The following is a 16163-nucleotide window of genomic DNA, read 5'->3' as shown; positions in this document are numbered from 1 at the left end:
GCAAGGGCTAAGCCAGTGCCTTGCCCTGGGTAGGGACTTAAGAAAAGGTACTAAATTGAAAGGAAGAAATAATTGTCACAATGGTAATATGGGAAAGCGCAGCTTAGGAGAGAGATTTAGAGAAAGCTGGTAGAAAGAGGAGCTGGTTTCTGAATTGAGCTTGAGGTGATGAAGAGAATTTGGCTAGGCAAAGAAGGGGTTGGTCTCAGTGTCATGAAGTTAGAGTTGAGGCTGTGAACCCGTGGAAGGAGGCTGGCTTGCAGGGTCCTGGCGTTTCTGCATCGGGTTCAGCTGTAAACACCAAGCAAGTCAATTAATTTCTTTAGACGTTGGTTTCCTAATGTGTAAAGTGGGAAAAGTAAGAGTACCTACCGTTTGGGGTTAATGTGAAGAATAAGGAGATAGTATATGTAAAGGATTTAGCACGTTGTTTGGACCCAATACCTGTTACCTATTATTAATAATAAATACTACTAAAATATTATTACTAGCACTGTGGTCTGAAAGTTCACACGTGCACCAATCTAACTCTCTGAGTAAATTATTTACTTTATACTCATAGATAATTCCATTGCTGTTGGTAGATTAAAAAACAGAATTATTTAAAGGTACCACTAAATTCATAGGAACGCTTTGGTTACTATGATTTTCCTAATCAATGGACTCCAGGAGTCCATGAATATATTTTAGCCTTATGAGAGATTCTCACAGTTGAAAATTTTGGAGGGACTTCCCTGGTGGTCCAGTGGTTAAGGCTTTGCCTTCCAGTTCAGGGGGTGCGGGTTCAATCCCTGGTTGGGGAGCTAAGATCCCACATGCCTGGCGGCCAAACAACCAAAACGTAAAACAGAAGCAATATAGTAACAAATTCAATAAAGTCTTTAAAAATGGTCCACATCAAAAAAAAAAAAAAAAAAGAAGAAAATCTTGGAAATCAAACTTTCGGGAGGCAGGAGAGTGCTAAACATATTCTGGGTAGAAGACTAACTTGGCCGAATCAGAGACTTGGATTTTGGGACTAGGCTGACCTGGTGAGAATCCCTCCTCCACTTCCAGGCTATGCCTTTAAAGAATTTAGGAAAATTCCTCAGCTTTCAGTACTTTGGTTTCCTCATCCTTTAAACGAGGATAACATCACCCTAAGGCTAAAGGAGGGGTTAAATTGATACTGTAAGTAAACCAAGAATTGGTAGACAATGATGATGGTGTTTGTGAAGCCCAACTAGAAGGGCCTTGGATTTTCATGAGGCCCCTGTTCTCAAAGTGTGATCCCTGTAACAGCAACTCAGCATCGTCTGAGAACTTGTTAGAAATTCAAGTTCTCAGGCCTACCCCACACTTGCTGAATCACAAAGTCTGGAGGTGGGGTCGGCAATCCATGCTTTTACAATCTCTCTCGGTGATTCCCGGGCGGGCACTCACATTTGAGAACCCGCTGTGAGGGAATAGGGAGCCATTGAAAGTTTTGGACAGTGGAGTGATAGTGATAACAATGACCGTTGTGCAGACCATATATTCTTGTTTAACAGGATGAAACTACCTAACTGCTGGCTAGCTTCCAGAGTTGCCGTAAGAAGCCCGTCTGTAGGTCCTCAGTGATCTCTAGGCACAAAACTCGGGTTAGGACTCCTGGCCCCTGACACAGGGCGCAGCTACTGAGTGAGGTGCTCCTCAGCACAAGGCAGTTGGAGGAGCTGCTGTGGATTCAGTTTCCGCTGAAAGTCTCGGGCGGGACCCGGCAGCCGAGTGATGCTCAGTGAAGCCCCAACCTAATCAGGCCACCGGTTTAGCCCGGAAAAGAAGAGAAAGGACAAGAAAACCAGGTAGGGAAACCGGAAGCGAGGGTCTTAAGGGGCCAGAATCTGGCGATGGGGGATGGGACGGGATGGGAAGAGCGGGAGCGGGGGCGGGGCCGGGAGGACCCTCCTCCTCGGGGATGCTGGCGGAGCTGGGCGCGGCGGGCGGGGCGGGGCTCCGGGAGGGAGGGGTCGGCCCGCCCCTCCGCCCGGGGGTCCGGACCGGTTTCCCTTTGTCGCGGGCGCTCCCCACGCTCCCCCCGCTGCCCCTCCCCGCGCACCCGGCCCCGCGCGCGGCCGCCGTCCGGGCCCCACCCCTGCTGAATATTCACGCCGCGCCGCGCCCCTCGCCCCCAGCCCGGGCCGGCTCCGGGCGCGAGCGCGCTTCCGCCCGCTTTTCCTGCCGGAGGAGGAAAGGGGGAGCTGTTTGCTCTCCTCAGAATACGTTTTCGGTGTCCCGTGTCTCCTCCTCCCGCGCCGCCGCCCCCCGCCGCGCGCCCGCCTCCGCCTCCGCCTCCCGGTCATCTTTGTCTGGCGGCCTCGCGCTCCGGGCTCCACTCTCGGTGGCGCCGCGGCCCCTTGTCCGGGCCGCTCGTGCAGGCGCGCGGCGGGGCGCGGGGCCGGGGCCTGAGGCGCGGGCAACGCCCGGGGTCCTGCCGGCCGCCCCGGCCATGGAGTGAGCGCCGCCGCCCCCGGCCTCGCCCGCGGGCCCGCGCCGCCCTCCGGGCCTCCGACTCCCAGAAACACACCAGAGACCGATTGATTGTGGCCGGGTTTTGGGTGGCAAAAAGGGAAAATGGCGAACGACTCCCCTGCAAAAAGTCTGGTGGACATCGACCTGTCCTCCCTGCGGGTGAGTGGCGGCCGCGGGGAGCCGGGAGCGGGGAGCCGGGGCCGCGCCCTGGCCGGCCGGGTGCTCGGGCGCCGCCGCGGGCAGAGCCGCGGGCGCGGCGGCCCCTTTGTCTGCCCGCGTCGGCGGGTGCGGGGCCCGGGGCGCGACCCTCCGCCGGAGCCGCCGCCCGGGACCCCGACCCTACGTGCCCCGACCCCCATCGCGGCTCTCGGGCGCCGGCGACCGCGCCGGGCGAAGCCCACCTCTGTGGTCGCCGCCCTTTCTCTCCAGCTGCCCCGCTTCTTTTATTCATTGTTGTGCTGCTTTCCGATGCTCACCCCTCCCCTCCTTCTCCTCCAGGATCCGGCTGGGATTTTCGAGCTGGTGGAAGTGGTGGGAAATGGCACCTACGGACAAGTCTATAAGGTCGGTGTGGGCGCCTCCTTTGTTTCCCGGGGACGGGTTGAAACTTCTGGTCCGGGGGCGACGGGGAGGCTGATGGATACGCCGCCGCCCGGCGGCCACGCCGCTCGGCTGAAGTTGGGAGAGGGGTCTCGCCTCGCCGTCCCGCTGTTTTTCAGCAGAGTTTATATGCACACTGGCCTGAAAAGACCTCATTTCCTGGCTCTCAGTTAAGGAAATAAGCTCCACTCTTAGGTATGCACTTTTCTCCCATAAAATGGGCAAAGCATTTTTGCATCAGACAACCTACATTTTTCCCCGTCTTTCCCAGATCTGGCCTTCGGAGTTGGTGTGTTAATTAAAATTCAGTAGAGGCAGGCCTTGCTTGTGATTATCCCAAAACACTGCCTTGGCTTCCTTGAGAATTGTCTTCGTGTTCCCTCGTTTGAATGCTCGCCAGGCGCCCAGGGAGCGTAGTTCGGTGCTGCTTGCTTCTCCTTTATAAGCAGCGTGCATTCTACTGATGGGTACATGTTTTGGGGAACCGGGGAACGGTGTGTGTTTGGGCAACAGGAGCAGGAAGAATTACAGTGTGACGATTATACGGTCTGAATTCCAGGAATAACCTGTTTGACAGGTGTGTAATTGAAACAGAAACGAGGCAAAGCCCAGGAGTGGAGAGGGTGCCCAGACTTTACACCCACCCCAGGTCTTTCTCTCTTTTTTTTTTAATACCTGCCCCCTCGCGCCAACAGTAAATGAAACTAACAAATCTGGAGACTCTGAGTCGGCTCTGAGTAGCTGACACCTCGTGAGACTAACCCGTGCTGCGCATTTTATCCAGTACACATTCTAGAGTTTATGAGCAGCTCTAGGTAATGGAGGCGCAGGCCTTGAACGTTTGAAACAGAATGTGAAATTCTCCCTCTCCCGATTTGTTTCTTATTACTGAACGCTTTCTCAAAGTTATCTGCACCGGGGATGTTTGGTAGCTGTTAGTGTTTTCTAGCTGGGTACAAGGTTGGGATAGAATAAAAAAAAAAAAAAAACTTATGAAGCAGAGCTTTGTGGTTCGCTGTGAAGAATTGTCATTGTCTCATTAAAAATGGAGGGGGGGGTTGGAAGCTGACTGTAGACATTTTCTTCGCCCAAATTAAGTGTGGATCCCATTGTCTGTTTTCTGCCCTGAGAATAGGGTTTATCTATCTCTTGAAAGCCTCTCCCCAGCCCTGACTTCCCCTGGCCTGGGCTGTGTCCCGGCCTGTGGCCTGAACTGGATGGAGTCAGTATTCTGAGGTGATCTCAAGTGAATCAGCATGTGTTTTGTTGGTTAACTGTTGGGGCCGGGGCCAGATTTTTGAATTTGAAAGAGAACCCTGTGAGCTCAGCCTGCCGGGCTCAACTGAATTTGGAAGCTTTTGGAAAATTTTGGAAAAGATTGTGTTGCAACTCCCTGAGTGGTCTGCTAACTGGCTGAAAGATGTTCTTTCCCGAGCCCCAGTGTTTGTTTAAGCACCAGTCGGTTTTTTCTAACCCAGTTTTTCTGGCCAGATTCGAGTAGTGAGTGTGCCCTCGTCCAAGTGAACTAGCCAGAGCTTGTTTTTGACCTGGTTACACAGTAGTTGGATTGTTTGCATCTTCTTTGGTCAGCGTGGATGTGAAGGCTGGTGAAGTAAACCAGGAGCCAGTGAAACCTGAACGGGTCTTAAAGGGTTTAAGAGCTGGGGGTTCTTTATAGGAGCAGGTGGGGCGGGTTCACTGCCGAGGGTTTCCCCTCCTCCTTCCCCCTTCGGTTTCATCCCCTCTTCCCCCAATCTTTTGAGATAGATTTGCTGAGCACAACATTTGGGGGAAGTTGGGATCCCCGACATTTGGGGATCGTGGCAGTGACCCGGCTCTCTGGCTCTCTCCCTATAAAGTCAGTACAGTTGAGGAGAAATTCTCAAATTATGCAAACCCGAGGAATTAAGCAATCTGTGCAACCGTGCCGTACAATCACGAGGAAGAGTGCTTGAGATTTTGCTCGCCTGCAGTTGTTTTATTATTATGGAGAATTTGAACCAGACACTAGGGAGAGAGAGATCACCAGTTTAGCAGTTACCAGCACGTGACTAATCTGGTTTTGTCTGTAGTCTTCCCTCTCTCCATCCATTATATTCACATAAAACCCAGATACCATTTCACCCATAAATGCTTCAGTATGTATCTTTTTTTGTTTTTTAGATAGTCTCAGTGCTGTTCTCACACCAAAAAAACTAATTCCTTCCTATCAAATATTCAGGTTTTTTTAAAAATTGAAGTATAGTTGACTTACAATGTGTTAGTAAGGTATACAGCAAAGTGATTCAGGTTTATATATATATAGACACATATGTATGTGTGTATATATGTATATTTTTTTGTATATATATGTTTATGTTTTTCAGAGTCTTTTCCCTTACATGTTATTACAGAATATTGAGTAGTGTTCCCTGTGCCACACAGTAGGCCCTTGTTGGTTATCTATTTTATGTAGAGTCGTTTGTATATGTTCATCCCGACCTCCTAATTGATCCCCCCCCACTTCCCCCTTCGGTGACCATAAGCTTGCTTCAGATGTTCAGTGTGAACATTTTCCTGATTATCTCATACATATTCTCTTACTATCACGAGAAGCTCTTTCGTATTTATGAACTGATCCTGGGAAGTTTAGTCTTAGAGATGGTGGAAATAGCAGAGACAGTTAACAGTTCCATTCTCTCTTCTCTTTAAATGTGTACTTTCTAGAACCGTTTACATCATGCCTGGGAGTTTAGGAATTTTGTTGGTACGATTTGCATATGGTGGTTTTGGGATTAGATTATTGACACTGTAGCATTCGTTTACTGTTGCTAAACATCCACTAGTGTGACTAGCATCAGATTTTGGAAAATACTTGTGTCTAATTTGTTTTTTATAGAGAAGCTTTTTTTTTAAAACATAACTTTAGGTGAAACACCTGTAAGCTGAACAACTTGTAGTCCTAATTTATTTCATTGTTATATTTTCTATTTTTTGTTTTTTCTATGAACCTTTTTAGTGATTGTGGTTGCTTATTTTTAGAAGACTATGGTTACATGAAGTGAATGAGTCGAGAGAGGGAGTTTTCTGAGTTTTGATATGTTCTATGAAAATGGCTTTCTTGGGGATAGTTTATAATTTTCTCCATCTGACAAAAATGGTAAATAGTCTGGGTATAGTTGAACAGTATGTAACTTTACCTTTAAAAAAGGAGCTGAGACACACAGGCTGTATTCTATTTAGAGAAATTTATTTTTTGCTTTAGATTTCTGAGAGATCATAGGGAAGGGTACTCATAAAATGTGAAAAAAATTGTGAATTTCTGTTCACAGGGTTTCATTCAGAGTACCATATATTTATAAAAGAAGTGTCTGTAAGATGATCTTGTGCATGTTGAGTAGATACAGTGAATTTTAATTATTTTCATCAAAGGGAGAAACGATAATGTGAAAAGTCCAAGCCAGAAATGATAGATCAAAGTTTGTTTTTTTGGAGTTTGTTATTTTTAACGTTTATTTGGCCATTTTTGTTTTTTCCTTGGGGGTGGCTACTGTTATTTTGCATCTTGCAAGCATCCAGTGGCCATTGTTCCAAAATGTCTTGGCTAAAGGCAGGAAAATCCTGCATCTGGAATGGCATGGTAGGGGCCCGAGGGGAAGTTAGGGAGTTGAGAATCCAGCAGGCTCACTGCCTCGAGTCAGGGCTTACTCACAGGCCAGATGGAGAAAGCATCTTGACTCTGACCCTGTCTGACCCTGTCCTCGGAGGAGAGGGCCTTGGTGGACTGGACACCTTGAAGGTTGAGGACGAGGCTACGCTAGGCCTGAAGTTAACTAACCTGAGAGTCGGCCACCTGTTAGGCGCTGTGCTAATGCTGTCCCCCTCTTTTATTGAAGAAAGGGGGGTATGTGTGGCCAAAGGGCTGAGGGTGACCTTTGGGAATGGTAGTAGGGCTTGGGGGTAGTGGGCATCTTGGGAGGGGTTATTCGTGTTGGCATTGAGGAGGTCCATCATTCCCTGGCATTGAGGTGACGTTGAAAGCTTTGTCGGGATTGGGGATCCCTGGGAGTAGGAGCCTTGGTCAGGGGAACTTTGGGGAAGGAGCAGGTACGGTGGTTGGCCTGGGGCAGTGGTCTAGGAGAGAGGAGGGGAAGGAAGGCCAGGGCAGGGCGGTAGAGAGAAGAGTGTTGGGGTGAATTCTTGGGCTTTCCTCCTTGCTAAATCCACTCCTTCTCTGCAGGCTTTGGTGTGACCCTTTAAACGGGTCCACTGTTTGCCTGCTAGATTAGGAGGAGCCTTGGGATTTGTGCAAGTGCTAAAATTGCTTTCGATTGCCATGTAAATTGTGTAGCTTTTAAAGATCATCTTCGTAACGTTTTGGGGCTAGCACTTAAACTTTGGGGAGGGGCGTTCCGCAAATGTTGCTTTGTCAGGGTGACGCCTCTTGTTCTTAAATGGAGGTAAAGACATCCACTGGGGCAAAATAAATTTTGTAGAACTAGATGTTTTCCTTAGGAGGAGGTTTGATCGGCCTCTGAGTGGCATGTACGGACTTGTTCTGAGACACAGAGTCCCTTCACGCTGGAAGGATTCTGGCCCTGGGTTAAGGGAGGGGGGATGAACCAACCCTGTTGAACACACATAGGTGTGTGTGGCTCTCTTAAAAAATATCAACCCAAACTTCCAAAAACTGTTTTGGCCCTAAACTAAATCAGGAACGTCAGAAGCCTTGCAGAAAAACCAACCAGCAGATAAAACCCTGCTCGTGATAGTTTTTTAACTCCTTATTGCTTGAAACTCTGTAATACAGTGTTTATTTGCATAGCTTGCAAGCTTGGTATTTTGCCTTTTTTCTTGACCAAGTTTGGATCTATGTCTGTTTCTACATATTGACATTATCTGGGGGCACTTTTGGTACAGTGTGTGTGTTCATAGATTTTTGTGGATTGGCCTTTGAAAAGCAAAGACGATTTCTGAAAAAATATATCCTGCTCTGGAGGTAATGAATCCCTGAGCAGGTGTGCCAAGCCAGGGAATAACCTAAGGAGTTTCCTTCCCAGGGAACTAAAAATATTATAAACTAAAATACATTTTAGCCTAGAGATGGGTGCTTTGACACATGCATTTCTTACATGGTCTTTTGTTTCTTTGCTTTCTTAGTAAGTAAATACTTGCACCTGGTTGTGAACAGCGTCTTGAGCCAAGACACTGCCCACCCTCAGAGCATTAAGTGCTTTCCATCTCTCAGCTGCACTAAGTTTAGATGCCTGTGCTTCTTATCATTAGTAACAGTGCTTTCACTTTTTCTCTATTCTAATGATTCAAATTGGCAGACAGCAGTGCATGTAAATGATCGTGCAAGTGCACTGCTTTCAGACCCAGGTGGTTCCGGTGCCGAAGCAGGACTGTTGCCCAGAGGGCAGCACTGATACCTGATACCCTGGAAACTTCACTCTCATCTTATAAAGGAAAATGTACAAAAGTTGACTGTGTGGCCATTCACTGTATTGGAGTCAAGAACTTAATTTACAGTGAGTTCTCAGGATCAAGCACTACCTATTTAGAATTTGTAATAATTTTACGGGTCAAAACAGTATTAGGTCACCACCTCACCTTTTAAAAATCAGTGTTTTAAAAACTTTGTTTCTCACACAAGTAGCTAGATATATAGCTAGCGGCTTGTGGGTCATCCTGTAAAGTACTTGCAAATAATTGCTTTGAATATTTACTACAGATTTTTTGTGAATTCAAGTTGGTTTTAATACTACTCTGAATTACCAGTGTTGAAATATTAAGATATATTTAATATGTAATTTGGGACCTGATTACATAGTCACTGGGACGTGATTATCAGGGGGTAGAGATTACATAGTACTTTTGGAAGATTTGATTGACAGTTATTTTGCTGTAATAATATGATAACACAAGAATTGAATCAGGATACATTTTTTGGACTTAGGGAGGGATGGCCAGTAAGAGAACGGAGACCAGGGCAATGTTATATTACCAGTGACCAGCGTGGCAGCCAAAGTCTTAGGTTTTTATGATATTCTGTTAGGAGGCTGGCTCGGTGATAAAAGTCTGCTGGCATCATTCAGAAGAGAAGTGAGTGATGTGTTGGCAGGCATAGAGTTGCGAGGCCCTGTTTTCTGTCAGAATTTCAAAAGGGAGGACAGAATGATAAGTTTTAGGACTTCTCAAAAGTTTTAAAAACTGGGATCTTAGAAACTCTGACATCTGCATAGCATTGTGAGGAACTTAGAACTAATTTGGGGACACCAGTTAACCATACAGGGCTGGTTTCCTGCCACTTACAGTACTCACTGTGCTGCTACCCGAGCTGGGCCCTGCCTGCCTGGTCACACAACGGTGCAGGAAGCAGGCAGTGTGTTTACCCTCCAGGAGTGCAGGGAAGATGGGGTGGACACAGCGTGCCAGATGTGTAACATCAGATGTGTACCATCCTGTGATGGCTCTGTCTCCCCAGGCCCTCCACCCAGACACAGCCCATGTGCCCGACCCCAGAGAGCTTTCCAGCCTCCGCAGGGCTGAAATAGTTCAAACACGTGACCAGGAAAGCGAGGTGAAAAAATAGACACAGAAAATGCCAGCCTGAATCTTTTCTTTTAATATTTATTTTATTGAAGTGCAGTTGACCTACAATGTTGTGTTAATTTCTGCTGTACAGCAAAGTGATTCAGTTATATATATTACACACTCTTTTCATATTATATACACATTCTTTTTCATATTCTCTTCCATTACGGTTTATCACAGGATATTGAATGTAGTTCCCTGAGCCATACAGTAGGACCTTGTGGGGTTTTTTTTCTTTTTTTTTTTGGCTGCATCGCGTGGCATGCGGGATCTTAGTTTCCTGACCAGGGATCGAACCCGGGCCCCCTGCAGTGGAAGCTTGGAGTCCTAACCACTGGACTGGCAGGGAATTCCCAGGACCTTGTTGTTTATCCATTTCTATATACAGCATCTTTTTGTTATTAGAATCAAAGGGCATCATGTCACCCTGTCAACTTGCTATAAAAGTTTTTCCGCAGTCGTCTGTTTCTGAATTTACCTGGTTGTACCCCAGTCAGCAGAGCGGACCTGCGGGGGCCCTGAACTGGCAGGGTCGAGTCTGCACAGGGCTCTCTGTGAGCCCTTGGGCTGATGTGTTGCATTAGCGAGAGAACTGGGGGCCTTGTCCACGAGGAGGAGGGAGCTGGAGCCCAGGCTGCTTCCCTCTTTCTGCGGAATTGGCCCTCCATCCCTGGGGCATTGCAAGTATCTCAGATATGGCCAAGTGTTGACAGGTTTTCCTATTCAGTTTTTAATCTTAACTAATTATTAAATTATTAAAAAGGAAAAAAACCCCACTTTTGTGCTATGACTTAAAAACTTTCTTTTCATTATATGGCAGATAGGACCTTCAAACACTTGCCAAAGTTAGGAATGCACATAGTTGCGATCAGGTGACAAACTAAAGTTCTCTTATCAAAACTTGGCGTTGTCCTATTCCCAAGGGACATCTATTTTCTTTTTTTTAATGTCTTTTTAAAAAAATTAATTAATTTATTTATAGCTGTGTTGGGTCTTCGTTTCTGTGCGAGGGCATTCTCTAGTTGTGGCGAGCGGGGGCCACTCTTCATCGCGGTGCGCGGGCCTCTCACTATCGTGGCCTCTCTCGTTGCGGAGCACAGGCTCCGGACGCGCAGGCTCAGTAGCTGTGGCTCACGGGCCCAGCCGCTCCGCGGCATGTGGGACCTTCCCAGACCAGGGCTCGAACCCGTGCCCCCTGCATCGGCAGGCGGATTCTGAACCACTGCGCCACCAGGGAAGCCCGACGTCTATTTTCAGTGCTTTCAGTTGCTCCATTTGAAGTTGACTGCTGTATTTCTAAGTTATACGCTTACATGGCTTTTTCCTGATTTATCAGTTTTGTACACTTACTGACTTCTTGGGACGGTGGTTACAGTTCTTGAACTACTGGTGTGGTCCCACGTGAAGAATCAGCTATTATACTTGTCCCCCTCCCTTAAATGAGTATATCATAATTTGGGGTTACAATGATAATTGTTTGTATTATACTGTTTATCTCTGAGCCAAGCAATCTAATAGGATTACATTTTCTTTTTTAAACACTCCTTCCCCCTTGCGTTGCCTTTTTCGTTTGCTTAGTTTTCCATGTACTTGTCATTACCTTCCACCTCAAACGCCCTGAAAGTTAATATCAAGTACCTAGCAAAGTTCAGCCTTTATCAACAGTTTTTCTAAACACTTGAACACGTTAGATGACTCATTGTTTCAGATAACCTGTAGATTCTGCTTTTTTCTCCCTGGAGGGGAGCTGGCCAGGTATGCTTGGCCTCCCACCTTGGTGCGTAGCTCTGCTCCTGGACCATCTGTTTCCTGGATGCCACAGTCTTTTTTTTTTTTTTTTTTTTTTGGTGTACTGCCTTTCTTTCCTGAAGCACATCCTCCAGTTGCTTTGTAAGTAAGGGTGCCTGGGGTGTAAAGGTTTTAAGTCTTTGGATGACCCAGAATGCTTTTGTTCTTCCTTTACGTGGGATTTATATGTTAGTGGGTGGAAAATATTCTAGGGTGAAAATTCATTTTTCTCTTGGAATTTTGAAGTCATTGGTCTTTTGAGTGTGACCTGTTTTAAACTTCTTTGGGGAAGCTTTTAGGATATTCTCTTTATTCCTGGTGTTCTTAGATTTTATGAGTGTCTTGTGTTGTCATTCGCTGTTCCAGGTGCTTGGTTAATTCTTTTTCTTAGGAGCTGCCCTTTTTTTCTGGGAAATTTTTTTTTCTTCCCCTCCAAATTCCCTGCCTTCTCTTTCTGAAAGTCCTGTGAGTCACCTCTTTGATTTATTTTCTTATCTTTTCCTCTATTTTTGTCTTTTTGTTCTACTGTTATGAAATGTCTTTGACTTTCCATTTCAATATTTCTATTGAATTTTTAGCTTTGTCATATTTTTAATTTATAAGAGAAGCCCTCTTTCTCAGTTTTTTAATTAAAAAAACGCGTCTATTCTTTCGTGAATTTATCTGATCTCTCTGAGGATACTGAGTGTAGATACAGGTATTTTCTTTTGGTTGGTATTCTTGTGTCTCCGGCATTCCCCCCCACCTTCCCCATTTCCTCCAGATTTCAGTTTTCCTCTTTGTTTATTTGGGTTATTTATTTTTTTATTATTTGGCCATGCCATGTGGCATGCGGGACCTTAGTTCCCCAGCCAGGGATTGAACCTGGGCCCTCGGCAGTGAAAGCCTGGAATCCTAACCACTGGACCGCCAGGGAAGTCCTGGGTCTTTGTCTTTAACGCTGAAGATTGTCCTTAAATACTTGGAGATGGGTGACTGCTCGTATTTGACTGAGGCACTAGCAGTGACTTGGAGGCTGCTGACTGCTGGTAATTCAGTTTAGGGAGTGCAGGTGGGCCCAGTATATTCTCGTGGATGGGGAACCCCAGTGCTGAACATCTGAAGGGCTTTTCTTTGGGGTTTCTCGAAGAAGAACACCCAGAAGCTTTTCCTGCTTGGGGGCCGTGCATGTGTTTGTTGGCCTGTGGGGCTCAGGTGGAGGAAGGAGGCTGGAGATGTGCCGTCTGATATCTTAGCTTTGCAGCCCTGTGGCTTGCCACTTTCCCTCCTGTCCTCACATCTGGAGCATTTCTCCTTCAGCTTCTTCAGGGCCTGAACCTCTGGTTTCCTGGACTGTGAGGTAGAGAAAGGGGGGGCCTGGGGCGCTGTGCCACCAAGTGTCCCCTCTCCTCATTTTAGCCTCGTACTTCGTTTGGTATCAGTTGCTTCCAAATGAGGATCTCCTCAGGGTTCTGTGCAAATTGCCTCACTTTTGGTGTCCCCTCAGTGGGCACTTAGATTATAACTTTTTTCTCTTTGCTCCATCCATTTAAAAAAAAAAAATTATTTACTTGGTTGCACCGCGTCTTAGTTGCGGCAGGTCGGCTCCTTAGTTGAGGCACATGGGCTCCTTAGTTGGGGCATGCAAACTCTTAGTTGCGGCACGCATGTGGGATCTAGTTCCCTTACCAGGGATCGAACCCGGGGCCCCTGCATTGGGAGCGCGGAGTCTTAACCACTCTGCCACCAGGGAAGTCCCTCCCATTTTTTTTTTTAAGTCGTTTTTTTTCTTGCATTTTATTTTATTATTTATTTTCTTTTGGCCGCACCTTGCCGCGTGCAGGATCTTAGTTCCCCGACCAGGACCGAACCCGTGCCCCCTGCAGTGGAAGCGTGGAGTCTTAACTGCTGGACCACCAGGGAAGTCCCTGCTCCATCCATATTTTAGCGGTCAAAACCTGATAGTAACAATCTGTGCCGTCATTTCTTCCCCTTGATCTCTTTATGCTTCTCATAATCATTTTTATGGGAATGAACCCCTGTGACTCATGTGATCAGTCCCCCAGACCAGGAGTCAATTAGAAGTTGCATCTTTGATTTCACACCTGTGGTTTTGTTCAGGCGTGGGCTACTTTTCATCCGGAGCAGTAACCACAAAAACAGCAATGCCAACAACAAAAACGAAAACAGGAGTGGAGCAGCGCCTTAGGGCTGATACTTAAAGTGGGAGATGCAACCCAGGGACGGGGGCCGTGCGGGCGTGCTGGGTGGGCATCCCCAGGCTCACTGCTGTCCCACACCAGCCTCCAGGAGACACGGAAGTTTGTTCAACGGGTTTGTTTTTTAAACAGCTTTATTGAGGTGTATTTTATATATCAGGGAATTCACCCGCCTCAAGCCTGCATTTCAAGGGTTTTTAGTAGATGTACTGAGTGGCACAGCTGTCCCCACAGATCAGTGTCCAGCACTTCCATCGCCCCAGCAAGATCCCTCCTACCCTTTCACAGTGAACCCCTGTCCCATCCCAGAGCTTCAGACAACCGCCGTCTATTTTGTCTCTATAAATTCGCCTTTTTTGAACATTGCATATAAATAAAATCATGCCACGTGTGGTCGCTGGTGTATGATTCCTTTCACTTTGCATAATGCTTCTGAGGTTTGTCCATGCCGCTGAGCGTGGTAGTTTGTTCCTTTTTATGTCTGGATGGTGTCCAGGGTATGGACGGGCTGTGTTTTGTCCACCAGTTCGCCAGCTGATGGACGTCACAGTTGTTTCTAGATTTTGGCTGTTGGGAGGAGTGCCTTCAGCAGGTGTTTGGGCCTCGCATCTCAGATGCTTTCAGAAGAGTTGCACCTGGGAGCCTTACATAGCAGGAGAAAAGAGGGGGCATGTGTTTGCTCGGGTCTACCCCTTTCTCGGCAGCGTAACTCCACACCTCCCGGTTCTGATGACACGGCCGCCTGTCTCTGCTTCCCTGAAACCTTTACCTTCCCCACTCTTAGTATTAGTCATCACTGCATTTAGGTCATTTCTTGAAACATCTGAAAACAGTTTCTTATCGCCATAAAGACAAACTGTTCACTATCAGTGAGGTCATTGGTATCAGGAACTAGACCAAACCGGTTTTTCCTTCTCACATTTTATTGGGGGATTCCATTGTCAATAGTCAGCCCTTTGCCATGTGATGCTAAAGACTGGAGTTTTCGTTTATCTCAGACAGAAGCTGTTGACTCACCGGGATTTGAAAAAATATAACAAAATCTAGTATCTTTGGTCAGAAGGACATATACCAAGTTAAATAAATGATTTGTTGCGTTACATGGGGGAATACAGTTGCTCATTTGATTTTCTTCAGGTGTACCTTTTAGAGTATTTTTTTCATCTTACATTCTAAAGAAAATTTTTTTTGAATTTTATTTTATTTTTTTATACAGCAGGTTCTTGTTAGTTATCCATTTTATACATGTTAGTGTATATATGTCAATCCCAATCTCCCAATTCATCATATCTCTTATTGGGGGCTTCAGTGCATTCAGATCAAATCTAAATTTAATGTTAGTGTACTTCTGGAAAATTCTTATACTTAGAGCTATATTCCTACCTGTTTATGATACTAACTGAATACTGTTGACAGCCAGAACTGTTGCCCCAGCAGTAACTCTGGGACCCTCTGTGTAGTTGCCGTGTAGTTTTGCTGACTATTCAGTTTGGAGATCTCAAGTCAAAGACTGAGTATTACCCAAGTCAGGGTTGTGCATCCAAGGGACACACGGGTTATTGGGACCCGAGTCAGGCAGTGAGGGTGGCTCAGGTGGCGCAGGATTCACTGAGTGTGTTCGTTCACCCGCGGGGCCTGCCTGCAGTTCTCGGGCCTCTCCTGTTTGAACTTGGCATCTCCGTGTGTCCACGTGCTCCTCATCCGCTCTTGTTGCCCCTTCCCTTAGTTGCCAGAAAAGACTTGTGAATGTTCAGCTCTTTACTCTTTAGTGACTTGGGGGCTTAGTATCTGGTTTGTGTGTCGCTGTTTGTGAGATATCTGAGCCTGCTCTGCTAGGCAGCTCTCCTCTCAGTCCTGTTACTCCAGAGCTCGCTGCGGACGTGGTGTGTGCCAGGCATCCCTCGAGGCTCCTTGCTGGTGGCAGTGGACAAGAAGAGCGGTCAGCGCGTGCCTTGTGCAGCACGTAGCTTGAGGAGGAGGGTATTGCAGATGGGGAAGAGCGGCCTGTGGGAGTGGATAGCTAAGCTGGACCTGATACGGTAGACACGTGGTACACAGTGAAGCTTTATGGTTTAGATTCAGAGTCTCTGGTTGAGGCTGAGATGGGTGAGCAGCTGGAGCTGATGGCTCCTCATCTTGGTTAATAGAACTCTGAATAGAGATAGGAGGGGTGTGTTCCATTGATTATGGTAATTGCCTGCCCCTGTCAGTTGCCTGGAGCGTCTGTCTCTTGGCAGGCCTTGCATCCTTTGTCTGCTGCTGGTGTGGCGTCTGGACTGTCCTGAGTTAGGAGTTAGCAGCTCTTGGGCGAGCACCCTCAGCATCCCCATAGAGAGTAGGGTGGGGAGTGCGCTCTCATCACACCTCAGGGCGTCCTGTGAGCAACGCGTGGTGCTCATACTTGGAGACGGATGGCCCAGAGAGGGGGGGACTCGTGGTGGGATGGTTACCCGCCGGACCGCCGACCTTAGGGCTGCAAGCGACCTCTGTGAAATGGGATCACTGGTGTAA

General features: G+C 47.1%; 1 protein-coding gene across 50 annotated transcripts in view; it reads left to right on the top strand.

Moving 5' to 3' along the window:
- Positions 1-2481: 2481 nt before the first annotated feature.
- Positions 2482-16163, top strand: part of MAP4K4 (mitogen-activated protein kinase kinase kinase kinase 4) — a 174303-nt gene continuing 160621 nt past the window's right edge. For 42 of the 50 annotated variants that reach the window (XM_049696043.1, XM_049696042.1, XM_049696051.1 and 39 more), the window contains exons 1-2: positions 2483-2649; positions 2989-3054. In XM_049696043.1, the coding sequence (XP_049552000.1) occupies positions 2593-2649; positions 2989-3054 (123 nt within the window). In that variant the 5' untranslated portion in view covers positions 2483-2592. Of the gene's footprint in view, positions 2650-2943; positions 3055-16163 lie in introns of those variants that run through there. The other 8 variants (XM_049696061.1, XM_049696063.1, XM_049696039.1 and 5 more) reach the window with 2 other exon arrangements.

Source organism: Orcinus orca, chromosome 13 (genome assembly GCF_937001465.1).
Source record: "Orcinus orca chromosome 13, mOrcOrc1.1, whole genome shotgun sequence".
NCBI lineage: Eukaryota > Metazoa > Chordata > Mammalia > Artiodactyla > Delphinidae > Orcinus > Orcinus orca.
Note: the sequence above shows the minus strand (reverse complement) of the source record. Positions and strands in the feature narration are given on the sequence as shown.